This window comes from Mustela erminea, chromosome 12 (genome assembly GCF_009829155.1).
Source record: "Mustela erminea isolate mMusErm1 chromosome 12, mMusErm1.Pri, whole genome shotgun sequence".
NCBI lineage: Eukaryota > Metazoa > Chordata > Mammalia > Carnivora > Mustelidae > Mustela > Mustela erminea.
The window spans coordinates 29,609,997-29,636,488 of record NC_045625.1 but is presented as its reverse complement, the minus strand read 5'-3'; the positions used below and the strand labels follow the sequence as shown (position 1 = coordinate 29,636,488).

Sequence of the window (26,492 nt, the reverse complement as noted above, 5' to 3'; positions counted from 1 at the left end):
GAGAGACTGAGCATGAGCAGGGGGGGAGGGGCAGAGAGAGAGGGAGAAGCAGACTTATTTTAGGAGGCACTCCTAAAATAAATAAGTCTTTAAAAAAAAAAAAAAAGAATCACTGCTCTAGATCCATAAGGAACTTATTTAGAAAATTTCTTTAATGCTTATGTAGAATGCCAACTTCAAGGATTATTGGAAAAGTACTAGAATCTTCCCTTTCCTTTTTCAGGTCTTGTGGGAATGCTCTCTTTTTTATTTTGTTGTTGCCTTGGAAATTGTCTTGGCAATTTGGACCAAAATCAGTCTTGATAATGCTCTAAGGCATATGTCTTAACTACATGGTTGGCTTTTAAATTCTTACCTCTGTAGGGATCTTTTTCAAAGGTGCTCAGCTATTTCTGCTAGCTGTTGCATTCTTGTATGAATTTCCATTGGAAAAGTTTTTTAAATCTCTGTCCAGATCCACAAAGCATCTTTGTTCTTTGAGGGCAGGAATTCTGTGCGTATAGTACTATGTGCATGCCTCTTGAATGATGAATGTGATTTGATATTGTGAGGATTCAAGTGGGCCCCATGGTATATTGGTCTGCATTCTGGAGTTTGATATTATGGGGATTTGTGGGAAGATTCTGGAGAATAGGGAAATGATCACTTGTCTTCTTTTAGACCTATTGGGATGGTGATGCTTACCTCTTGAAGGAAGGTGTATTCTGCTCTCATCACTTTCCATGATCATTTGTTGGTGTGGAATGCCTTTAAATTTTGGTCTTTAAGGTTTTTGCTGAGGAGTATCAATTGATAGATAAACCCAAGGACCAATGAGTATGCAGAAAAGTTTCAACTAGTTCTTAACCGCAAAAGTCTACCTGATTCAACGTGGTAAGACCGCTCCATTAAGAGTAAGTAGAAACTGATGGGTTGTGTACATGTTAGACTGGGTTTACATAATAGGAAGTCTCTGGTATGGAAATAACCAAACATTTCCTAGATCCATAATTATCCCACCACACAGAAAAATTGAGGTTTACTTTCTGGGGATTTCTCGCCAAGTTTGGTCTCTTCCTAATGTTAAATATTAAGGTCGTATTTGTAGCATATTTCATAGGTCCTAAAATTAGGAATATAGAAAGAGCAGTGTCTTAACAGTGTAGTCCACAGTATCCAGAAGTAGGCCTGGCCCACAGCACTCAGGGAAGGTCCACATGGTTAAGTTGGTTCAGCTACTTGCTTCTGCTAACAGTTTCTCAGAAGTCTGTTTTTTTGTTTTTAAGATTTTTATTTATTTATTTGACAGAGTTCACAAGTAGACAGAGAGGCAGGCAAAGAGAGGGGGGGAAGCAGGCTCCCTGCTGAGCAGAGAGCCCAATGTGGGGCTTGATCCCAGGACCCTGGGATCATGACCTGAGCCGAAGGCAGAGGCTTTAACCCACTGAGCCACCCAGGCATCCCCAGGAGTCTGTTTTATTGGACCAGTGTATATTCAAACCTGACTTTTTTTTCACCCCCTAAGTGGAAACAATTTTTCCTCATGTATTGAAGTAACTCTTCCAATTTGGATTATCCTGAAATATATAACCTTATTTTAAATTTCCTTTCTTGGTGATAACAAAAGAAATAACAAATTCTGAAACTGATAGCTCTGTTTGAGGCAATCTGTGATAGTTATACCTTCTTTTATATGGTTTAGTCTTTTTTTTGAGGAAAATCGTAGACAAAATTGGAAGCACAGTATATTTGCATTAATAGAGTCACACTATGCTCTGAGGATTTCAGGTTACTAAAATCTACAGAGTGGAATGAATTGAAAGCTAGGATGTGGGAGTTAAAAGGGACCTCAAACCGTGTACTAGTTTATTTTTAAGATTTTATTTTAATTCAATTAGCCAACATATAGTACATCATTAGTGTTTGATGTAGTGTTCGGTGATTCATTAGTTGCATGTAACACCCAGTGCTCATCACAACACGTGCCCTCCTTAATGTCCATCACCCACTTACCCCATTTCCCCACCCACCTCCCCTTCACCAACCGTTTATTTCCTGGAGTCAAGGGTCCATTATGGTTTGTCTCCCTCTCTGGTTTCTTCCCATTCAGTTTTCTCTCCCTTCCCCTATGTTTCTCTGTGCTATTTCTTATATTCCACATATGAGTGAAACCATGTGATAATTGTCTGTCTCTGACTTATTTCATTTAGCATAATCCTTTCTAGTTCATTCCACAGCGATGTAAATGTGAGTATTCAGCCCTTCTGATGGCTGAATAATATTCCACTGTATATATGAACCACATCTTCTGTATTCATTCATCTGGTGAAGGGCATCTCGGCTCCTTCCACAGTTTGGCTATTGTGGACATTGCTGCTATGAACATTGGGGTGCAGGTGTCCCCTTTATTCAATACATCTCTCTCTTGGGGGCAAATACCTGGTAATGCAAATGCTGGGTCATAGGGTAGTTCTATTTTTAACTTCTTGAGGAACCTCCATCCTGTTTTCCAGAGTGGCTATACCAGCTTGTATTCCCCATTATTCCCCTTATTTTAGAGATGAGGAAACAAGTCCCAGGGTCACTCAGTTTAGCAGCAGAATCATAATGTTGCAATCAGACCTCTGTTTTTCTTTGACCGTAAGTGGAGACATGTACCTATAGAACGCACGTCATCAGGAAGATAATAAATGAAAATACCTTGAGTCAAATTTTAAGTCTTTCTGAAGGCTTCTAATTTAAGTAGGCTCTCTGCCAGGCCCTAGATTAGGACTGCATTTTCTTCTGATTGAGATCATCTCAATCATCCTGATTGAAGAGGTCCTATAGCACTTTGTTCCAGAGTAGAACTGAACCAAGAGGATCTTAGATTTCTCCTTGCGCACGCAGCCCAGCCCATTCATACATTTGGTATTTGTCATGATGGCAGGCACCGTGCTAAATCTGTTTCTTGTGAAGTCAGACTTAGGATGAGTCTGGCCCTGCCTCTTACTAGAAGGTTACTTCAGCTCTCTGTTTCAGTTTCTTAATCTATAAAATAATAATAATTATGTTATAGAATTGTACGGAGGATGAAATGAGTCGATATATACAAAACATTTAGCAGGGTGCCTGGCAACTAGTAAATGCTCAAAATATTAACTTGTATGATTGCATAAAAATTGAGAGAACAAGTTTTCTTCTACATTTTCTCCTTATTTCTAGGAAAAAATGAGATCAACATATTTAGACTTTAGATCGTATGTGTTTATTTATTTCTAAGTCTACCTGTCCTGGTTAAAATGATGTCATGGCCAAGTCATGCCCAGGCATCAAAAGTTAACTTCATTTGCTCAGTATCCTACAAACAAATTGAATGCATGTGAATGATAGCCAGTTCCACCCAGCAGTGAGGACCTTGATCTTTTACTATAACCCTCTTTAGCCTAAAATCTTCAAAGATTCCTGTGGTCTTTGGGATAGAAGTCCAATTTAGCACAGGGATCTTGCCTCTGCTTTTCTTTCTGCAGTCCTTACAGCTTGTTACCCGCCTGTGCTTTATGTTTCTGTCAATGTTCCTGCAGTTCTTGTCACAGCTTCCCAACTCTGGAACTTAGCACATTCTGTTTCTTTTACCTGGGGTGCCTGTTACCCTTCTCTCAATTTCCCCGCTACGTGTATGTGCGTGCATGCACACACACACGCGCGCGCACACGATAAGTGTCTTTTTTGTCTCCACAATACCTGATGTGCATTTATCAGAGTATACGCCGCAGTTTTGCCAATTTGTGTCTCCCTGCTAGACTGAGCTCCATGGGGTCAGAAACTTTCTTTCTCTCGCCAGCAGCTAGCCCAATGCCAGGTGCAGAATGAGCATCCAAACAAGGAGTGACTGAATGATGCAAAACCACCTTCGGTAAGTTGGTGGTTGAATCAGGTTACAGTGGGTTTATATTTGTATGAGATCTGACTTCGGTCTAATCCAAAGAACGTGTGTGAAGAATGCATCCTGCTAGCAGGTTCACGCTGGCAAGGCGGCCAGCCACTAAACTGTAGGTGCGTCAGAAACTGCAGTGAGCCCGAGACCGCGGGAGCACTCTGGGATTCCCAGCTTGATCTGTACCAGTTCTTGGTTGGGCCGGAAAGCCGAAAGAGACGCCTATAACAGCTGTTTCTGTGAGACTTGGGGGCCACGGTGTTGAGTTCAGTGGACGTGACAATGCAGGTACAGTTTGTGTATCGGCTTCCTTTTCTGCGGAGCTGGGGGCCAAGCTGAGGCATGGGCTGGATGCGCTATAGCGGAAAGACTGAAGGGGGCATTGGAAGAAGAAGAGGGGTTGTAAGGCAGCAATCAGAATCCTGACAGTGTAAAATCAGTCTCCTGGAATTTAACTGCCTGTGTGTGAATCTGTCTCTGCTACTCCTCTTACCAGCTGTGTGACTTTGGACAACTTCCATAATTCCCTGAGCCTTAGTTTTTCCATCTGTAAACTGGAGGTCTAGTTCATCTACTGCAGACTAGGTCTAGAGAACCTGTGTCGAGGGGTTTTAATGAAGTTGAAATAAGTGTTAGCTACTATAGTATTGTCTGTTGACAGGCTGTGAACAGGACAGATTGTGAGAAGGTCCCTGAGCTCAGAGACCATGCCCATCTTACTCACTGTTGTGTCTCCAGCACTTGGCACGTAAACACAGGCTGTGTAGCAGATGGTTGTTGAATTACTAAATGAAGGTGTTGAGGGCAGAATTTTTTAGAGATCTCTCAGTATTGTGGCTTTTCCTAGAATATCTTTTAGACAAGGCCATTTCGATTGCACTTTGTGATGCCTGGGCTCTGAGTTTTCTCAGCATGTTTTGTGCCACATCAACTCTACTAAGGAAACAGTGTAAGTCCTAGTGGGTCTCCTGTGAGGAAGGGGCTGGTACCACGTCCACATCTGAATCCCCCAAGACAATGCCAGCAATACATCAGAAAATGAAGTTTCTATCTGAACATTTATTCCACAGTCATAGAAACTGAAGATGGAAAAGACCTGAGAACATCTAGTCCATCCACATGGTTGTACAAGAAAAGTGGCTGGAGCAAAACAGCCTGTTCACTTCATGCTCACGAGACAGCATTTCCGCTCTTCCTGGACTGGAGCGATTGCACACACGTTAAAATGAAGACACAAAGCAAACACTCTACAAACCTTAAGAAAATACTTCTAAGTACATTGTTTTCATAAAACGATTGGGAACTAAACTAAAAAGAGTGAGGGACTCCTGCATTAGGTGGGTGAAGAAAGGAATAACTCAACGGTGTAGCTAGTGGGGTGGTTTTGATGACAAAAACACAAGTTCTTTCCATGACTGGTTGGATTTTCTGGTTTTACTTATCAAAAATGAGTGGGAGGAAGAGAGGCTCTAAAGCAGTTTCTTTCCCCTTCGTTCTTTTACCACACCAAGAAGTGCTTATTAGCTCCAAGGCCCTACTAGGCCCAGGGCCAACACCGAGAAGCCCACCGCCCCGATGTCGCTGGGTTTTACCTGGCAGTTGCTTCACTGACCACTTCTCTGGTCGGCACGGAAGCAGCAGCTCCTGCATGGGGTTTGTGCAACAGCAAGGTCCATGAGTAATGGAGTCACCTCCAGGCACATTAAAGACCTCAACTGATTGTGTCCCTGTGGCCACCTCACTTGTCTGTCCCGTTTTTCCAACTCGTCTTTAATTGTTGGAGGGATCCCCTTGCTGCTCCTCTACCTTGAGGTGTCCGTACTCTGGGGCCCTTACTATTATGTACAAGACGCACGTAGCCTGTTTCTGCTCACCCCGCCATATTTTATTATGTGCTTCCTGTGCCAGGAACGTCCCCCTGGAAAACGGGGTGGGGTGTGTGACACAATCGGGTTGTCCAGCTGCCCAGCACCAGAGCTTGGAAAAGAATGGACCTTCCTGGTCTCCTGAGAGAGGAGCCCAGAAGAGGCGGCGAGGGAGCGGCCCTTCCCTCTTTGTTCCTCACTAAACCACCACCCTCCACCCGAAGACTTGGACCTCTGGTTTCTGAGCCCGAGGGGAGCTGAAAGGACAAGTGGAGCAGAACAGAAAGAGTTCTCGAAGGACCCACCGTTTCATGAACTCTTTATAAAACACAACACACTGTTTCACACACTGCAAAACACTGTTCAGTTACTACCAGTAACGACAACCACCGCCACCTGAGACTGCTTCGTTCCACCACAAGCAACTCGGCGGTTTCTCTTCATCCAGAAAACGGAGGCATTTCAAGCGATGCTGCCGGCAGCAAGCCTGCTTCAGCTCCTGCTGCTGCGGGCCACAGCCTGGCCACGAATTTGGCGGAGGAGCTCCTCGGAAGATCCCGGCGCAGCCGTGCACGGGCCGGCTGCTTCCAGGGCAGGCAGGGCTGCCTGGCGGGTCACCCCTGCTCAGCACGCCTCAGGAGAGAAGCTTAAGGTAAACCCGATATACAAAAATCCAAACTTACAAAACAGATACGTTAAGGGGTAGTTAATTGCATTACAAAAGGATTCTTTACTTTACAAAAGAATTCACCTCTGGGTTCCTTTAAATAGCCAGCTTCTCGAGTACAGTCAGGAGGAGCTGCGTTAGAAAAGTGCCCGTGTACGTTAGGAGCCTGGCTGTCCGGTCGAGGGCTTCGCCCGTACCTCAGTACCTCAGGCCGCGCAGAGCAGGCCGGCAGAGCACTCAGCGGCTGCAGAGGGGACGTGGCTGCGAGGCATCGTCTTCCAAAGGCAGCTGCAGATCTAGGTCGGGGCCTGGGGGAGAACACGGGAGGACAGGGCATTTCAAAGCAGGATTGTCCTTTCTGTTTCCAGGGCGCCCCCTGTTCCCTCACTGTTCCATCTGCAAGATTGAGGAAGTCTAACTAGAAGCTTCTCGCCTCCCCCATCAGTTTCTCTGGGCCTCCATCCACCCCAGGGGTCTCAGACAATTAAACCAAAGTGTGAGCTAATTCAGCTGAAGGTGTTGTCTTTCCCTGGGGGACTGGGTAGCTCCTGGTGGAAATGCAGGGGAAATTCTGTGACTGCGGAGCAGCCGTCACAGAACACAGTGGTTGGGACAGTGCCGTGGATTCATGGCGGGCATCCCAAGGGATGAGGCCAGAGCAGAGTAAGTGATAATTGAGGAAGTCTTGTCCTCAGTGGTTTTCAGGGGTGGGAGTGGCTGTACGGAAGGTGAATTAGCAGGTGTGTGCTAACATGTTAAAACCTATCAAAAAGCTCGTAACTTCTCCCCAAGCCTGGAGCAGCCATTCTTCTAGAGCAGTGTTTCTTGAAGAGTAATTTTTGGATCACACGTGTCCACCATCTGGGGTAGCTGGTTAACAGGCTTCTGAGCCAGATGCCCCACCTCGTGCCATCTTCTGGGGAAAAAGGCCTCAGTCAGCATTCTAATGGGTTTCTAGATGTTTCCCATCTACACTAGCCCTGGGAACTGCTGTTCCATAGTTCCCTGGGACTTTTCCCTCCTGCATGCATGTCCACACCATTGCACCCAGGACAGGGACGCCTGGGAGAGAATGGAGGGGACCCCACCTGGTCACAGCCCCTTGGGAAGGAGTAGGTGTGGGGACAGGAGGCTGCTGTGTAGTTAGCTGTACAGAGATGGACTGCACAGGGCACTATCTCAAACATTAAAGCTTGTGGTGTTTGCAGGGGAGGTCTGCTTCAGGGATTCCCAAAGCTAAGAGGTAACTGCTGATCTGAAAAGGGGCTAGCATGTGGTCTGTAGAGCCTTTTCACTTAACCCACAGTGCCAGCTCGTGAGCCCTGGACGGGCAATGAGCAGGGGTAGTCCAGTGTCCTCTAAGGCCGCGTCCTTGCTCTACTTTGCTTTCCTTTACAAAAGGCACACTCTGTAGGCGAGAAGCTTAGTTAGACTAGAGGTATAGTCCTATTCCTTCCTTAGCCAAATTGTTTTTCTGGCCCAGAGCTTTTGTCCTTCAAGATGGTGGACATTTTTAATGCCTCTTCTGCCTGTCCTCTGTTCTCGCTCACCACATCCCTGTCCCCTTTCACAGTGGCACGTAAGCCCTTCCTACTAAATGTCGGTCAGGGTGGTGTCGGAGACACGGGACCCTCGTGCAGGATCTAGTCAATCCCTGGTCCACTGTATGCTAATGAGTTGGCTTGGTTGTTTAGGTACCCACACCTCTGGCTCTTATCTGGCTCCTGGTTCAGAACGTAGGAACAATCTAGTTGTGGGAGTTGTCTCAAAAGCTACAACCCTGGATAATCCTGTTCTATCCTAAGATTAAAACCAGGTTTGAGTAACATTTTTCTCTCTCGTTGGTGAGAGTGCAGAGAAAGGGCTGAGACCCAGAACTACTAGCAGGGCACCCCGTGAGGAGCCAGCTTTGCTGGGCCATTCATAGATCGTTGCCACGGAGTTCACTCCTGACTAACTTACATTCCTGCTCTGAAAGACCCCCACCCTGCAGAGCTAGGGAGTCTGCTTGGGAAGAGCTATGGCTGATTTTTAGTCTAGGACCGGCAGACTTGACCTCTGAGAGAGACCTAGACCTCTGCTTCCCTACACTTTTGTCAGCAATTACAAAAGAGCAGTACAGAGTGTCTCAAGGGCTCAAGGAATGCCGGGAACCGGGAAGGGGAGCAGCACGGTCAGCTAGGACTCACAAGTCCGGTTCGTCCTTTGATACTCTTCCAGCTCCGTCTTCCTGCTCACAGCCAGCTGCAGCTCCTGCCGGATCACCTGAATCTGCTTCTCGAGCTCCGAGAGTTCCTGCATCACTGAGTTCCGAGCTCCATTTAGGGAGTCCGCCTTCCCATTGGTGGTCAGCGAGGCAGGGAGCTCTCTTCTCCTTGGAGGGAGCGGGATGTCCTGGTCGGTCCGGATGCTCAGCTGGTTTTGTCCTCCCTCATCACTAAAGATGTATTTTCGTCGGTTATCCTGACTCAGACTGGAAGTATTCCACACCGTGAGCTGACGGGGTCCCACACTGGACCTAGGAAACAAAGACACTAGATATACCTTCCATTCTGCGGCTCTCCAAGTGCTGCTCCCCAGCTGTGGGCCGTTTCAAACTGTGAATACAGAGCGGGATATGCATTCAGAGGATAGACTGCCTGCTGGAGTGGCACAGAGACAGAAAGAGCCATTAAAATTCTTTTCAACTGAAGTTCAAGGTCTTACCAAGTCTTCTGCTGCCCTGAAATTGGAATGGATGTATCATCTGGAGGGCTGTTGGGCAAGAGTGTGGCATATTCTTTTTTTAAAGATTTATTTTATTTATTTATTTATTTGACAGACAGAGATCACAAGTTGGCGAGAGGCAGGCAGAGAGAGAGGAGGAAGCAGGCTCCTCGCTGAACAGAGAGCCCGATGCAGGGCTCGATCCCAGGACCCTGGGATCATGACCTGAGCTGAAGGCAGTGGCTTAATCCACTGAGCCACCCAGGCACCCCGGCATATTCTTTTCTGAAGAACCTGGATGTCTTTCCACTCCCTTCCTGCCAGTGAGGCTCAGAGCACAGCGCTGCCTTGAAACATTCTCTGGCTACAAAATGGTGCTTTAGTAAAAGTGAGAACCTATTTATTCACCTGTTGGGCTCTACGCAGAAGCCGGCTGATGCTATAAAATGGCTCATCCTCGGTCCCACAGGACTACCCTGAAGTTCACTACTTGAGTTTGAGGAGAATAAAAACACAAGCTGCAGGGTTCAGCAAAAAGTTTTCCATTATAGGGATGATTTTATGTGGGTCGAGAATGACAGCTCAGGTCTGGAGCTTTAAACGAAACCCCAGGAAAGCCTCAAATTCTTGCTGGAATAATGAAGGTCAATAGAAACATATTCACATCCTCTCTCAGGCTTGCATCAAACCAACTGCCCCGATTTCCGAGCGATGGCTGGCAGACGGCTGTAGTTACCGCTGGACAGGCCCAAGAGAAGGGCGATCATTCAGGTGCCTAAAAGAAGCTTGGACAGTCAGATGCAGTGAGAAGAGTTTCTTGCTACAAGAACAGTAAAGAGCCCTAGCTCTAGCCCAGCCCTAGCCATAGCTGCGGATTTCTTCTAGCCTTGTTGGGAGAGGAGCAGGGTTATTACCACTTCTTCAATCCACCACAGGGCAAACCTACGTAGAAACACTCCACATATTAAGTCCTTGTGTTTCTGTTCCCATCCATGTAACTGACTCAAGACTTTATTTCTGGACTCTTTCTTTCCAGGAAAAGGGAAGGCGCGAAGGGAGGGCTAATAAAATCTTGGTTCAGTTATATGGCTGAGAACAGAAACACAAGGACTTGACAGGATGATTCTGTTGCATTTTGTCCTGTGGGTGTCTGCAGAAATGGCCATAATCCTTTGTTCCTCCTTTCCACCCACGTCCCTTGGTAATACGACTTTGCAGCTCACCTTTATCAAGGAGGTGTCAAGGGGAGAAAGTCTGGCTTTCCCTCCCCCTGGAATTTAGTCTGGTTTCTTGACTTATTTTGGCCCAACCAGCAGCAATGGCAGGTGGGCGTTTCACGCCCATCTTTAGAGAAGCCTCGTGCACGTCCTGAGGGTCCCTCTCAGAACCCTGCTTCTGCTGCTGCAGTATAAACGAGTGCTGATGGTAACAGGGTAGACAGAGTTCCCAGTCTTCCCAGTGGACCCAGCTTAAGCCATAGACCAGCCAGCCCTTAGCTGCCTTCCCCCTCCCCACAAGTTGGTTGCAGACATATGAGCAAATCTAGCCAAGACCAGCCGAGTCCGGCCCAGGCCAGTAAACTGCACTTGCTGTTGTTTAGAAAACAGTTCTTAATTTAGAAAATTAAGTTATTGAGATAATTTTCTCACATGGGAAAAACGAAGATACATGCCCCAAGCCATTAAAACACATGTTCCCAACTCCCCTGCAGCTCCTTTACACTTCTCAGAGTTTAAGTGGCATATAATGAGTGGCCGGGGGTGGGGGGCTGGGGGAGGGTGGCGCACCAGAGCACAGTTTTCGTGTGTCCTGGGCTCAGTAAGAGTCTATAGAGAACCCACTTATAGCTCGGCTGGCTTCAAATGTGGGTCGGGGTGCAGTTATAATTTTACTTAAAGCTGTACAGTTCTTTCTAATTTTTTCCTCAAATCTCTTCCAACTGAGGTTGAAAAATTTTGATAGTCTTATTTGTGTGTGTTACATGATTTACAATTTTTGTGTATCTTGGGGCAAGGGAAAATGGGGGTGTATTGGAAACCCAGTGGGGTAAAGTATAGACCAAACCTTACATGAAATCCCAGGTTGAATAAACCAAAGACTATGCTTAGTGTCTTGTAATATCTACTTTCTTCCTCTGCTTTAAATAGAAAAAGAGCAACATCTCCTTTTGTATCATGGCCCAGAACTTTAAGCCTTTCCTCAAATCTACATGTTAATAATTTTTCATCTCTCTCTCTCTCTCTTTTTTTTTTTTTTAAGCTCAAAGAAATCTTTATTCCCCAGCAGGTGCACACACAACCACCATCGCTGGTCCTCAGGGCCACACTCATCTGCATTCACCCATTTATCTATTGTTTTATTCATTCTATAAATATGGAGCACGCTGGAGGAATGCCGAATTGTAGCAGACATAGGCATTTGCATAGATACTTTTCCAAAAAAAGAGGAAAAGAGTTTTCAACCAGGAGACCTAACTCTAGTAGCACAGGATGATTCACAGGGTGAACCTGGGAATAGGGCATCTGCACATTTTCCTGGTATCCAGGCAACCACAGAAATTAGGTAAGTAGAACTAGCAAGTCTGGTTTTCTCCACAGCTTTGTACAAATATCTGGGAATAGAATATAGAAGAATAAGCAGAAGCTGGATTCCATGACAGACTCAAGTTGCTAGCATAACAAGTGCCCTGGTAATCAACATGTGGCTCTGGGCCACCTGTGAATAGAAGATGACAGTGATGTCAGATTTGGTGTCTAATTGGAGGCCTCTTCAGTGTTCTGTTCTGTTTTCTATCGAACCTTCCTCAGCCTTAATGTGTTAGGTGACCAGTTGGTGAACTGCGTTTGGCACTAAAAATGAGCAAAACGAGCTTCCCCAGACCAATTCTGTAACCTTGGAGTTCAGTACTCCATCGGAATCTTCAGAAGAGACATGACAGCTGTGGGGCCTCAAATTCTCACTGCATTTGAAAGGTTACAGCTGGGTGCTGGGCAGAAGGGACGTGGCCCAGGAAGTGTGGGCCCAACATAGGCCAGGAGGGCATGTTCTGTCTTAGCTCCTTCTCAAAATAAGGCACTCCAGAAGGGAATCTGCCAAGAAAAGTAGGTACATCGAGTGATAGACACATTTGGTTCTCAGCTGAGGTGAGAGAAATGTGACTGGCAATCCCATCACGGTTGGAAACCGGACACTGGGCTTCCTGTTTCTATTACGGCTGGTAAACAAATGGTTTTTCATGAGATGATGATGTCTTCACTGCAATGTCTTCTTGTGTTCCTCTGGCTCAAAATTTGTGTTAAAAAATAATTACAGAAAAAATATACGAAACATGACATAGAACAGCTGTGACCTGATTAGTCTCCAGCTTGTCGCTGACAGGGCTGCAACACAATCCAGGAATACCACAGACTGTGAGGGCGGGGGTGCTCACTGACTGGAAAGAGAGGCTTTGAGCGAGAACGGAAACGATTCTGACATGCAAACTGGAGACAAGATGACAGCGGGTCCAGAGGAGGTATAAACAATGAAGAAGAATGATACTTTTTACTCCTTCTTCCTCTATTATGAGTGAGGAGTGTGTGTGGCAGATCTCAGAATTACCCAGGAAGCCAAGCTTTGAGCTGAAGATCTGCCACCGATGGCAGAATTGCTCACGGGGGTACCCTGAAAGGAGGCTTCTGGGCATGAGACAGAAGGAGGAGGGCCGCCCCAGGCAGGAGGCAACAGAGGCCGGACTGAACTCTGCCGGCCTCTTTAGCCATAACAGCCACCCACAGGCTGCACGTGGGGAAGGTGTTCACTAGGCATTTAATGCTTGTTACTCCCTATCAATGAGATGCTTTTCTGGAGAGTTTGTAGTAAGAGCGCCAGGAAATGGATTAAGCAGAACACATCCGCTGCATATTTCAAATATTCCTAGGAGTGCTGGAAAGCAGTGGGGAGCAGACCCATGCCAGAAAGGCAATACAGCATGAGACGAAACTGCCTGTGGTCCTTGTGAATTCAGGCTTGCGTGTACTCTGCGCACAGTAACAAGAGCTAAAATGGCTTTGTTTCCGGGACTTTGCATGTATTGTCTCATTTAATCCTTGCAGCATCTCTAGGATGTGGATTCTGTTTTTATCTCAATTTCACAAATGAGGACATGGAGACACAGAGGTTAAAGAAATAACTTTCTATGGCACACGTATGACAAGGGTCTGTGACAGGTTAGGATCTGGATGCGGGACTCTCAAGACCACGGCCTGGGCTTGTACTGCAGTTCCCTGTCCATAGATGTAGATACATTTTTTTTCCTTCTCTGTTCTATTTCTCTTTGAAACCACATGTATTTTTGTTGACTTCATTATCAACAACTTGGTCCTGATTTGATCTGAATTTTTTTTTTTTTTTAAAGATTTTATTTATTTATTTGACAGAGAGAAATCACAAGTAGTCGGAGAGGCAGGCAGAGAGAGAGAGGGAAGCAGGCTCCCCGCTGAGGAGAGAGCCCGATGCGGGACTCGATCCCAGGACCCTGAGATCATGACCTGAGCCGAAGGCAGCGGCTTAACCCACTGAGCCACCCAGGCGCCCTGATCTGAATTATTGATACATAATTTCCCCTTTGAGTAGGGAGTCCCAGTTAGATCTCCACTTTTATTTTTACAAACATAAAGACACCTGGTGCTGGCCACCTTCTTACCTCTTTTCCATACGTTTAGTCTTGAAACGCTGCTGCTTTTCCTCTACAAACGATGTGTTTAGTGCTCTATGTAACCTCTGGCAGAAAAAACAGATTCACAGGTAGAGGTCATTAGAGACACAGTCTGGGGACAAGTACCACCTGAGTTTAATAGTGTATCTCACTGTTACAAATCTGGGCCTCTTTAAACACATTTCTAGGGATGCCTGAAAACATCAACCTCTAGTCCTAAATCTCAGGAGAACCAAATTTTAATTCTAAGCTATTATTCCATCGAGAGGGAAAAACAGTAATTTGAAGGAAGCTGTAGAAATGCTCTGGGACATAAAAAGGCATGTGATAGCATAACAAATAGCACGGAGGACATGGGAAGATAGAGATGAGAAGGGAGTTGGGGGAAACTGGAAGGGGAGGTGAACCATGAGAGACCATGGACTCTGAAAAACAATCTGAGGGTTTTGAAGGGGGTGGGTGGGAGGTCGGGGTATCAGGTGGTGGGTATTATGGAGGGCACGGATTGCATGGAGCACTGGGTGTGGTGCAAAAATAATGATACTGTTATGCTGAAAATAAATAAGAAATTAAAAAAAAAAGGCATGTGATATAAAGAAGAATCGTCACAACTACTGTGTGGCAAAGGGCCTTGCAGCATTGCTAAAGGAGAGTCAAAAACTTAGGTCTGAATGTCTCAGCAGCCAAAACAAAGAAGAGAAGAACCAGAGAATTCTGCTAGTTATGTTAGCACCCGATGGAGGTCACCTGTAGCCGAGGCAGCAGGGGCGGCCTTAGGGGCCAGAAGCACGGCTCCCGGAGGCAGGAGGGAGCCACTGGTGGGGAGATGAGGCTGGCACCTGCGGCCTCCCCTTCCCTGGGGGCAGCTGCTCCTGCTGCCAGAGTCCCTTCTGTTCTTCTCCGGCTCTCCCTGCTCACTGCTGACAGGGAGCGCATCTGAACAGGGTGCTGGCTGGATGCTCTCTGGGGTCCCGGGGCCTGAGCACACCCAAGTCTGGGGACTGAACGTCCATCCTGTGCAGCTGGGCCTGGGCACCGGCTGACCTCCTCCCTCGGGGCCTTTGAAAATGGGGACAGAACAGGGGCCACTAGGTTCATCTAAAGGGAAAAATAGGGACTTCACACTCATTGAATGAGTTTCCATTTTGGCTGGAAGAGAGTGTCGGAAATAAATCTCTCACACCATCCCCTCAAGTTGTCACTGTTAAGTGAAACCAGGTTAAAAACAATGCCATCGCCTCCGTGGGAGGTGCAGTGCAGGTGATAAGACAGGCGGGGGTATGACAGGACAGGCTACTTCACTGGGAAAGCGGATTGATGGGCTAAAGGGAACTCCACTTTCTGCACAGAGCGGTCTAGGCTGCCCTGTTCTCTTGGGAACTGGTCACCTGTCTGCCGTGGGGCTCTGGCCTGCGGCCTCGGCGGCAACACTGAGGGTTCATCCCGAGGCGGCCGGCACTCACCTGGCTGGTGTGGAGCCAGTAGTGCAGCCGGGACCTGTTCTTGATTCGCGGGAGCAGCAGTCTGTACACGATGTGCTCCCCGATGGCGGTCAGCATGGACAGACCGAAGCCCACGCACAGAAGCACGAAGAGTCCGGAGAAGTGTTTGATGCCCATTTGCAAAGTCTGTGGCAGAACAGGAAAAGAAAGGCCATGAATGCGAGGCTCCACCTGGCCCCACACTTGTTTTTAGATGCACATCCTTTCCTGGCCCCCAGGAGAGCTGGAGACTACCCCTCCCTGGGCGCTTGGCACGCTTCACTAGACCACGTTGGGACAGGGGCCCAGCCAGAACCGAGGGCGCAGCACGCTTCCTGGGGAACAGGGCACATACAGTCCTATTGTCTGAAGGGTCTCAGGGTCTGGGCCACCCTATAGGCTCTAGAGACTGAGACAGAGGAGAGAGACCAAGGGTTGAAACAATTTAACATATTAAAGCACTGAACAGTTATCAAGGAGAGAACCTTTCTTAGGGATGCAGAATGAGTAGGTTTAAGGGGAAGAGACGATGAATTCAGTAATTTGGCATTTAGATCTGGCAGGAACATGGAAATCATCTACTTCAATGTTCTCATTTTACAGATGAGGAACCTGGGACCAGGGAAGTGAAGTAAATTCAGTCAGTTCACAAAATTAGACAGCCACAGAGGAGGAAAAAAAAAGGGGGGGGGAAAGGGGGGGAGATCTAATATTTATTGATTGCTTACCTTTTTGCACTGAGATAGGTATTAAAACCACAATTTACAATTCACAGTCCTTGCAGCTTTTAAGTGACCAAGCAGGTCTGTAAGTCCATGTTTGTTTAGCTGGGAAACCTGGGGTCTTTCTGCTATCCAACAAAACAGCAGCTGGGGCACCTGGGTGGGTGGCTCAGTCAGTTAACTGTAAGACTCTTGATTTTGGCTCAGGTCATGATCTCATGGTCATGAGATCAAGTCCCACATCAGGTTCTAGCCTGAACGTGGAATATGCGTGGGATTCTCTCTCTCCCTTTGCCCCTCCCCACATCCTTCCCTCCAAAAAAACCCAGCAGCAGTTACAACAACTACAGTTACAACAATTTTATGTGGCAGGTACTTTGCTATGTGACTTACATATGAGATCTAAGAGAATCCTCATGAGTTCTCTATGAAACGGGTATTATTCAATCACAGACATCAATGACGAGTCAATCCTGCAGAAAGAAAGACTTTGCACACACTGAGTGCCTACTTTAGGCAGTCTCTGAGGTACCACGGGATGAAGACAGGAGGATTGTCTCTGCCTTTAATCAACTTGAGTCTAGGGAGGAAGCCAACATTCACAGGCCATGATACCCGCACAGATCCGTGTCTTCTCAGTTTTAGGGAGAAGCTGGCTCATAAGAGAAGTAGAATGTGGAAATGTGGAATGTGGGTGGGAAAGTAAGCACTCTGAAGGCTGTGGAAACAGAGGGAAAGAAGTGACATCTGGCAGAGTGATGTAGGGCGCTGTGAAGCAGACCATGGTGGCTGAGATGTAGGTCTGGGCAGAAGGCATGGACCATGAGGGAGAAGCAGGGCCACACTAAAAGCCCTCAGATGCCAGGGCTAAGCAGCCTGTCATCCCTCTTCTTGAGGCTTTCACTGATCATCGTCATCATCAATAATTACTTAGCACTTAATATGTGGAAGGCACAGCTCTGAGCACTTTGTCACTGTAGGAACTTGCTTACTATTCACAACAACCCATGAGGTAGGTACTGTCATCACTTCCATTTTACAGGTGAGGAAACTTAGGAACAAAGTAGCTTAGCAACTTGTCCAAGGTCACCAAACTAGCGAAGGTAAAAGCTGGCAGTCTGAGACCAGAGCCTATACTCTTACTCACCCTCCCTTGACTGATGTCAGTGTCCCCCATTCTCTGAAGGGGTCTTCCTTTCTTTCATTCTTCCCACCCAAATCCTGAAGACCTGAATCCTGAAGCTAGCCGGACATGGTTCAGGCACTGAACTTGGGGATTGCGGACTCTGGTGGAGTCTGGGCCATGAAATCTCTTTTCCCCCATGACGGTACCTCCAGCAGTGGCTCAGTATCCATGACAGATACCGCCTGGACAACTAATGACTGGAGGTGAGCAGGGACATAGAGCATGGCCTGGTCTAGGTGACTGAGCACAAGGCAGACCACCTGAGGATGAGGCAGAAGCCCAGCCCTAGGGAATAAGGAATGCTGGTCTAGGAAAGGCAAGAGATGCATCGGGCCCTGAGAGCCACCAAAGCACTAGGGCTTCTCCTGGGACAAATGGTGACCAACTGTGTAATGCTGACCTCCAGAAAGCAGATTACAAATATGGCTGAAAATAGCCACTGGGCTGGCCCTCTCTGTGTATAGGATATAGCTACTATATAAGGATTTTATGAGTTATTACTGCTATGGATGAATAAAATGGGGGAATTCATTTTTGATTTTAACATCATCAAACAATCAGCAAAACACTTAACAGACTGGCAGTGCTTTCTTATAAGGTGCTGCCAAGATGAAGGAGAAAAATGTAACTTACAGTGAAACATCTTGCCTTTTAAACACCTGGCTTCCCCCTCCTTTTTTTGTGCATGATAATAACTAGTCTCATTTTCCTCTTCGTACCTCAATAACAAATAGGCTGTACTCAGTTTATTTTATACATTTTTCTTTAAAGATTTTATTTATTTGAGAGAGAGAGAGCCTGAGCAGGGAGAGAGGCAGAGGGAGAGGGGGAGAGAAAATCTTGAGCAAACTCCATGCTGAGCTTGATGTGGGGCTCAATCTCACGAACTTGAGATCCTGACCTGAGCTGAAACCAAGGGTGGGACACTTAACCAACTGAGCCACCTAGGCACCCCCTCATTTTTTTCTTTAAAGTTCTGTTGTTTAGGGACGCCTGGGTGGCTCAGTGGGTTAAGCCGCTGCCTTCGGCTCAGGTCATGATTCCAGGGTCCTGGGATTGAGTCCCACATCGGGCTCTCTGCTCAGCAGGGGGCCTGCTTCCCTTCCTCTCTCTCTGCCTGCCTCTCTGCCTACTTGTGATTTCTCTCTGTCAAATAAATAAATAAAATCTTAAAAAAAAAAAGTTCTGTTGTTTATACCCACATACTAATGGACTAATAGATACAGTTACTGTTTCTTTTAAATTAGGTATCTAATATGTGTGCCAGGCATCCTTACGCATATTATGATCTTATAATAACCCTTTAAGTATTATTATCTCCATCTCCCATTCAAGGAAGCTGAGTCTCATAGAGATTAACCACCTTCCACAAGATCTTACAAGCTAATAAATGGGGGAGTCAGGCTGTGGATCCAGGACAGTCTGACGCTAAAGCCTACACTGCCTCTCAAGTGAATACCATTTATGGGTACTCCTTGCTGCCTGGACCCCAGGATCATGACCTGAGCTGAATGTAGACGCTGAACCGACTGAGTCCCCCAGGTGCCCATGTGTCTAAGAGTGTTGTAGTGATACTTAAAGAAACTCATTGGGATTTTTAGATGAGTGGGAATGCTCTGGTGTTTGCCCACCACCATTTAAAACAATGGGAAGGACTTCTACCTTCTGGAAATTCACTAGCCAATGTATTTCCAGGAGTGGACTAAATTCAGATAAAGAGAGATGCCTGTTCTGGCAAATGTTCTGAGTGGTCTCTGCCCAGATCCATGAGTGCTCCCAGTGACACACAGAGGCCAAGACCACCAATTTCGTTGCTGCCTAAACTGTGCTTGGCATCTTGCTCAGATGTGGACATTTGAAACATCTGACAGCTGGTGAGATAACTGATTAATTCTGAAACCTCGAGCAAGAAATGCAGTTGGACTATTTCATGTATCATGCCTTAGATGGTACTGAGTCCGAAGAGCTAAGCCTCCCTAGCCCCCAGTGCACATCTCTACATACATACCACCTACACTTTCTCTCGTCCTTGAAGGACTTGGCTATACCTGTTTTCAATTCCTCTGTCCCCATTCTCTTTTGGACTCATTCCAATCAGGCTTTTTGTCCCAACCTATAACCTACACGACTCCTGTCAAAGCCATCAATGACCTCCACATTGCTAAATCCAACAATCAGTTTTCACCTTATTCATGTATCAGGCTGGACACTATTATTTCATCCTCTTTGATATATTTTCTTCACTGTTTCTGGGATACCTCTCTCTTTGTTCTACTTCAGTCTTTACTGCTTTACTGGTTTCTCCTCATCTTTCTGTTAATAAATATTGGTATGACTTTGATTTTTTAGCTACATTCACTTTCTTATCCAGACTCATGGCTTTAAATCCCACCTAACTGCCAATGACTTCTAAATGTATATCTTCCCCAACTCTTTATTCAGTCTCTCTACTTGGTTATCTAACAGACATCCCAGACTTAACACACTGAAATAAATAAATTTTCCCTGACAATAGCTCCTCATATAGTATTTCTCATCGGAGGATCTCCGTCCTTGCTATTGCTTAGGTCAGAAACCTTAAGAGTTATCTTTGACTGCTCTCTTTCTTTAGCATTCCATACATAGTGTGTCTGCAAATATGGCAGACCCCACCTTCGTAGTATACACAGAATCTGATGACTTCTCACCACCTCCACCAACCACTCTGGTCTATGCCACCATCACTGCTCACCTAGACTATTGAAATAGCCTTCTCTTTGGTTCCCTGACCCCCTCAGTTTGTCTTCTGCATGGCATCCGGCTTGGCTCCCTCAACATATCATGTCATGCAATGCCCAGTGATGGTTTTCCATCTCATCTAGAGTAAATGGCAGAGTTCTTACAATGTCCTACAAGAAGTTCCATGCGTTAGTCCCACACCTCCTAACTTCATATCCTTCTCTCACTTGTTCCTTCTGTTCAGCTACTTGGGCTTTCTCTCACTTCTTTAAGTCTATGGAGCAGTCGAGGATCTTCATCTGTTCTCTCTGCCTGTAACTCTTCTGCCAGGCATCAATATTGCTCCTTCCCCTCATTTTCTGCAAGTCTCTACTCAAATGTCATTTATCAGTAAAGTCTAGCCTAACCATATGGTTAAAAAGGCAAAACCTGCCCTGCTCCCCTTCCTTTCCTGGACACAACCTATACCCTCACTCTGTTTTATTTTTCTCCTGTCATAATAAATATAATTTTATTGCCTATTTCCCTTCTCATGTAGAATATAAGCTCCAAGAGACCAGGGGTTTTGCCATTTTGTTCAGAGTGGACCCTGATTGCCTATAATAGTGCCTAGCATTTACTACATGTTCAATTAATATTTTTGAATGAATGGATGAAAGCATATGAAAGCTAGTATCTTTTTTGTATAATGTAAATGTATACAGATTTCCCCCCCCAAAACACTTCTGTTTATCTCAGGAGAGTTCTAGAATAATTCTGTGAGGGAGAAAGACAAAGATGCATATTCTCAATTGATAGAAGAGAGAACTGAGAGAGCTCAGAAAACTTGCCATCCTGACTTCAGAATGCCAGTGTTCATCACTCTGGGGACATAATGGGGGGAAATATATTTACAATTAATAAAATAAAAAGTTAGGGCGCCTGGGTGGCTCAGTGGGTTAAGCTGCTGCCTTCGGCTCAGGTCATGATCTCAGGGTCCTGGGATCGAGTCCCGCATCGGGCTCTCTGCTCAGCAGGGAGCCTGCTTCCCTCTCTCTCTCTCTGCCTGCCTCTCCATCTACTCGTGATTTCTCTCTGTCAAATAAATAAATAAAATCTTTAAAAATAAAATAAAATAAAATAAAAAGTTAGAGACTGAATGCAGTAATTTCAGCTGGCTTGTGTTGGGAGTGTATTGTACTGATTTTATTTGCTGAGGACCCTTTTCTTGGGGGACTGCCCTCGCCTGCTTCATATAGTTTTGGTGTGTCTACCAGTCACAGACTCCCAGGTCTTTAGTTCCCTGGAGCCAAGCATGGGGCCCAAGGTAGGTCAGTTTGCATTTGGGCAGAGACATTGTCACTGAAAGTGACTGAGGCTGAGTTCCAGTGCCAGTGCCTCAAAGACACTATTTTCCCTATTTCCTGCCACTACCATCCCTGAAGTCCTGTGGTTCCTGAGGCATCATCAGTCATTCTCCTCACTTCAAAAATACTGAGCTCGGGGCGCCTGGGTGGCTCAGTGGGTTGAGCCGCTGCCTTTGGCTCTGGTCGTGGTCTCGGGGTCCCGGGATCGAGTCCCGCGTCGGGCTCTCTGCTCAGCGGGGAGCCTGCTTCCTCCTCTCTCTCTCTCTGCCTGCCTCTCTGCCTGCTTGTGATTTCTCTCTGTCAAATAAATAAATAAAATCTTTAAAAAAAAATACTGAGCTCCCCACTATTCTTTCAATAATCCCCCTTTCTCTTGTTTAAATTAATCTGTTGCTTGCAACCAAAGAACCCGACCTGATCGACTGCTTAAAGGACTAAGCTCCCTTAGCTCCAAGGTATAAAAAGAACCGATCTTGAGACAGACTTTATTTCTCATGCAGAACACTGAAGTGAATGTGTGAGTCTGTTCTAGGAAGATTTCTTTGACACAGTGAGGCTCTGCCTTTCTTTGCATGCCTCCAAAAGCTTGGTATATAGTAGGTGCTCAATAAATGCTTATCAAAGTATACATCTGACAAGAATCTTAGTTATAATTAATCTCAAGATTTCTAGTACCTATTAAAGTAGGTTTCCCCCAGAGCAAAATAACTACAAGAACCATAGAAAATCATTTTATACTTTAGTGATCTGATGCATTAAACTTTGCATTATCTCCTGTCTGAGTCTGTAAAGCCCAATCCTGGTGTTCAAACAAATTTTCTTTTCCTTTAGTAAGAATAGGAGTAGGGGAGGAATAATAGTTTTAGCAAGAGGTAAAGAGAAGAAAGGCTATGGATCTTCTGAAATATGGATGACTCCTAGATACTTAGAAGTAGGACATGTAGGAAGCAAATGATGTTTCAAATTTAGAAGACCTGATTTATACACTTTTTTTTTTTGGCCACCAACTATTTTGACCAGAAGAGCAGCAGCAGCTCCACAAATCTGGCAGATTCATTGTTTCATGACCCTCTGAGGGGGACGGACAGAGGATGGAGACCTGCCTGAGGCATGGGCTGGAAGGTACCAAGGACAGCTCCTAGGGGAGACAGTCGGCCTGGCTAGGGAGTACCGTAAGGGTGAAAAGTGTAATCATTTGGGATTTCTAAAAAAAATTAACAAAATCAAGAAAAGGGAGAAAGAAGGTGTTCACTTAGAGGATCTGGAATTTTCTCATCTATGAAGGGCAGACTGGAAGATCACATTTAACAAAAGAAACAAGGGACGCCTGGGTGGCTCAGTTGGTTAAGCAGCTGCCTTCGGCTCAGGTCATGATCCCAGCATCCTGGGATCGAGTCCCGCATCGGGCTCCTTGCTCGGCAGGGAGCCTGCTTCTCCCTCTGCCTCTGCCTGCCATTCTGTCTGCCTGTGCTCGCTCTCTCTCCCTCTCTCTCTCTGATAAATAAATAATAAAATCTTTAAAAAAAAAAAAGAAAACAAAAGAAACAAAAGAGATGATTTGTAAAATCCAATAGGACAATGCATAAGCAAAGTTAACAGTGCTCACATATTTGGATGAGGAAAATAATCTAGATGGAAAGCTATCAGTGTCTGTGGGAATGTCCCACCACTTCCCAGGCCCTGGCGGCTGGGGCACACCTCTGTCTTCTTTAATCTGGAATCTGCTTAATGGCTGGCTCATCAACATTTCCTGCCTATAGTGCTGAGGAAATGCTCCCTCTCTGTTCCTTGCGTTCCACAACCCCCTGCTCCTTCTAGGCTTTGGCAACCATTGTTTAGCCGTGGACCTGGTGCTCAGTTTGCTACATTAGTTTCATTGTGTGGCCTTTTGGAAATCTTAATTTATTATTAAGGCAGCTCAGAAAAATATTTCTAAAACTTAGAGATAATTAGCCATAATCCTTAGACTATACAAATACTTTCTTTTTAAAAACAAGTTCTATTTTTAAGTGTCAACATCCAACAAAAACAAGTTCTATTTTTAAGTGTCTATTTGAGTTTGTGGGACTCAAACTTACAACCCTGAGATCAAGAGTCACAGGCTTTAATCAACTGAGTCAGCCAGGTGTCCCTACAAAATGCTTTCAGTTCTTCCATTTTCTCTCCTGAACTGCATATGAAACATATGCATATGTATTTTCCAGAGTTATGTAAACATACAATTATGCTTTAAAAAAACCACTATTTTCTAAAAATGTGTGCGTTTAGTCACTTTATTAATTTTAATGGCCTTATATTGTTACCTATTATTTACCATAATTGACCTAGGTAATCTCAAACTTTCAGGTATTTAATTTTAATATTGTTAATTGTATATATATGATAAATATTGCTGCAACAAAAAATCTTCTACGTATAGCATTTAAAAAATTGGCTTTGACTTCCTGAGATAAATATATGCAGTGAGTGGGATTAACAGGTCAGCTGATGTAACTGTTTTGATGCCTGGCGACGTGTGAAGCAACTCTCAGAAAATGTGAACATTGCTGCTAGTGTTGCCCCAATGCACAGCACACTCACAGCCTTGCCAAGCCTGTTTTGTACGTAATTGCTTTTTCCTGTTTTAAACACTCTGATTTGTATTTCCTTAGTGAGGCCATTTTCTGATTTTCCCATCCCCTTTTGTATGAATCATATATTTATAACCTTTGCCAATTATACATTTCAGACAAGGCCAGGCTTTTTATTTAAAAAAGCTATTAACCTCTTTCCTACATATTATTTATGTTTCTTTAACTTCAGGTTTTACCGTTAGCTTTTGTTGGATTTTATTATATGGAAGTTTGAAATTTTATACGGTTATTATTTGTTTTGACTACTGTAAACCCATCTATTGTTTTAGCTGTTAGAAAATATCCACATTGTTGGGATAAGTGTTTTATGACCAGTTGCTTTATTTTTGAAAAAAATCAAAAGGCAAAACCTGCCCTCCTGCCCTTCCTTTCCTGGACACAGCCTATACCCTTACTCTGTTTTAATTTTTCTCCTGTCATAATAAATATGAGTTTATTGCCTATTTCCCTTCTCATGTAGAATATAAGCTCCAAGAGACCAGGGGTTTTGCCATTTTGTTCTTGAGCTTTTATACTAAAGAGTGGAGCACGTTATTTTCTCTTCATTGAGACTTTCCATTTTAACCACATGCTTCAGAGATACATTAGCCAATAAAAGGGCACTCTCTTCTTAGGGTGGCATGCACTCCTTTATGCTCATTTTAAGATCTTCAGATTTTAAAAATATTGGCAAATAAGAAAACTGTGAGGACAAACATCATGTAAAACTAACAACAACAAAAATTGTACTTGTGGGTCAGATTAAGCCTATGAGCTGTCAGACTATATCCTTTGATGTACACAGCTGTCTTGCTGCTAGTGTCCCTTTCAGTGTTGTGGTTTTTCATTGTGAATCAGTTAATGCCTTTAAAGCTGACACATGCTTTGCTACTTATTCACACAGTCACCAGCCTTTGGGAGAGCTATGGTAGCCGATATGAAAGGAGAGGGGTCCAGTTCTGATTCTCAGTCTAGTGGCCTATTACGGTGCAACCTTGTCTTTAAAAACATCCAAGCCTTTCCCTTTTCAAGGCAAGAAAAACAGATAAAACACACTAGCCAGATCAATGACCTCCTCCATGCTAACAAAGAGAATCAGCAGCATAAATGCAGAACAGCTTGTAACAAAATAAAAAAGTTTCCTGAGAGGTTTTCCCCAGAGAATGTCTCTAAAGCATGATAGACCTAGAGGATAAACCAACAATGCTAAAGCCATTTTCTCCTACATTTAAAAAAAAAGTGGTTTGGGATTGCAACATACATTAGAAAGCAGATACAATCCATTAACATAGGATTCATAACAACATATTGTTACTGATCTCTATAGCTTAGACATGTACGGTTGCTATTATCAGTTTAATCTAAACACATCACTCATTTTTCAAAATGAGACGAAGATGGAAGATGACTTATGATTGCCTTGCCTTTTTTTTTTTTTTTTTTTTCCAATATGTAGAACCAAAGAGGTGGCAGCTGCTTGGTCCTTTACGAGTAATTCACTCCTTTTGTGAAAACTGAGGTTTGATTTGATTATATTAATAACACTATCAGAAATATTTTGAAGCAGGTAAATATAAGAACCATAAAAGTAAGAGGTAATGCAGTGAGTTCAGCGTTTGGGATCAGAAGAAAGCCTGGTTCGGGGTGCCTGGGTGCCTTAGCAGGTTAAGCATCTGACTCGTGGTTTTGGCTCCAGTTGTGATCACATGGGTGGTGGGAGTGAGCCCCACAGGCTCTGCACTTGATGGGTGGATCTGCTTGAAGATTCTCTCCCTCTGTCCCTCCCCACACTGGCATGCACTCTCTCTCAAATGAATGAATAAATCTTAAAAAAAAGAGGAAGGGGAAGGGGAGGAGGAGGAGGAGCTTGATTCAAGTTCTTGCTTTGCCACTTACCAGCTGGGAGATCTCGGAGAAGATTCTGGATCTCGCTATAGCATCATGTATTAAACTGAATGATGGCTCCTACTTCACAGTGTTATTATGATTAAATGACGTAACAACTTCAACAGTATCTGGAACAGTGGTTCAGTAAATGGGTATCACCCAAGGAGTTGCACAGAACTACATTTGTTGGCAACTGGCAACTAACAGAAAAATCAGAGCATTCTAACTTGGAAGTAAATGTGATGTTTCTTCCCAAATACCCATACAGTCAGATCTTTCCAGTTTCTGAAACTGGAAACAGGCTCTCAGTTCAAGGTCATTGCCATAAAACTCTGGGTAACTACATTAAGTAGACTGATCAAACAATTAGCCTGTTAATTCCAGCGATTCCAGAGGCTGAAATATTTTCCTCTTGTTAAATTAAAACATGTAATCCAACATGTTTCAAACCCTTCATTGTAATTTTTAAATTTCCATATTTAAATTTACAAGGTACATTGCAGGGTATATAAAAAATGTCTATGAGGCCTTCTTGGCTAGTACTGTACATGCTCACTTTCCTCATGCAGTTTCCTCCACAAAGTCAAATAGGTTGGGCTAGAATCAGAGTCTGCCTTTTATTTTTTTTAAAGATTTTTTTAAGAATTTATTTGTCAGAGAGAGTGAGAGCACACACAAACAGGGAAGCAGCAGGCAGAGGGAGAAGCAAGC

General features: G+C 44.8%; 1 protein-coding gene across 2 annotated transcripts in view; it reads right to left on the bottom strand.

The window, feature by feature from the left end:
- Window positions 1-4,934: 4,934 nt before the first annotated feature.
- GRIN3A (glutamate ionotropic receptor NMDA type subunit 3A) overlaps window positions 4,935-26,492 on the bottom strand; it is a 155,994-nt gene continuing 134,436 nt past the window's right edge. The window contains exons 7-10 of one of the 2 annotated variants that reach the window (XM_032308177.1): window positions 15,293-15,457; window positions 13,818-13,894; window positions 8,617-8,945; window positions 4,935-6,735 (exon numbers count right to left, since the gene is read on the bottom strand). In XM_032308177.1, coding sequence (XP_032164068.1) covers window positions 6,665-6,735; window positions 8,617-8,945; window positions 13,818-13,894; window positions 15,293-15,457 — 642 coding nt within the window. In that variant the 3' untranslated portion in view covers window positions 4,935-6,664. Of the gene's footprint in view, window positions 6,736-8,605; window positions 8,946-13,817; window positions 13,895-15,292; window positions 15,458-26,492 lie in introns of those variants that run through there. The other variant, XM_032308178.1, reaches the window with a different exon arrangement.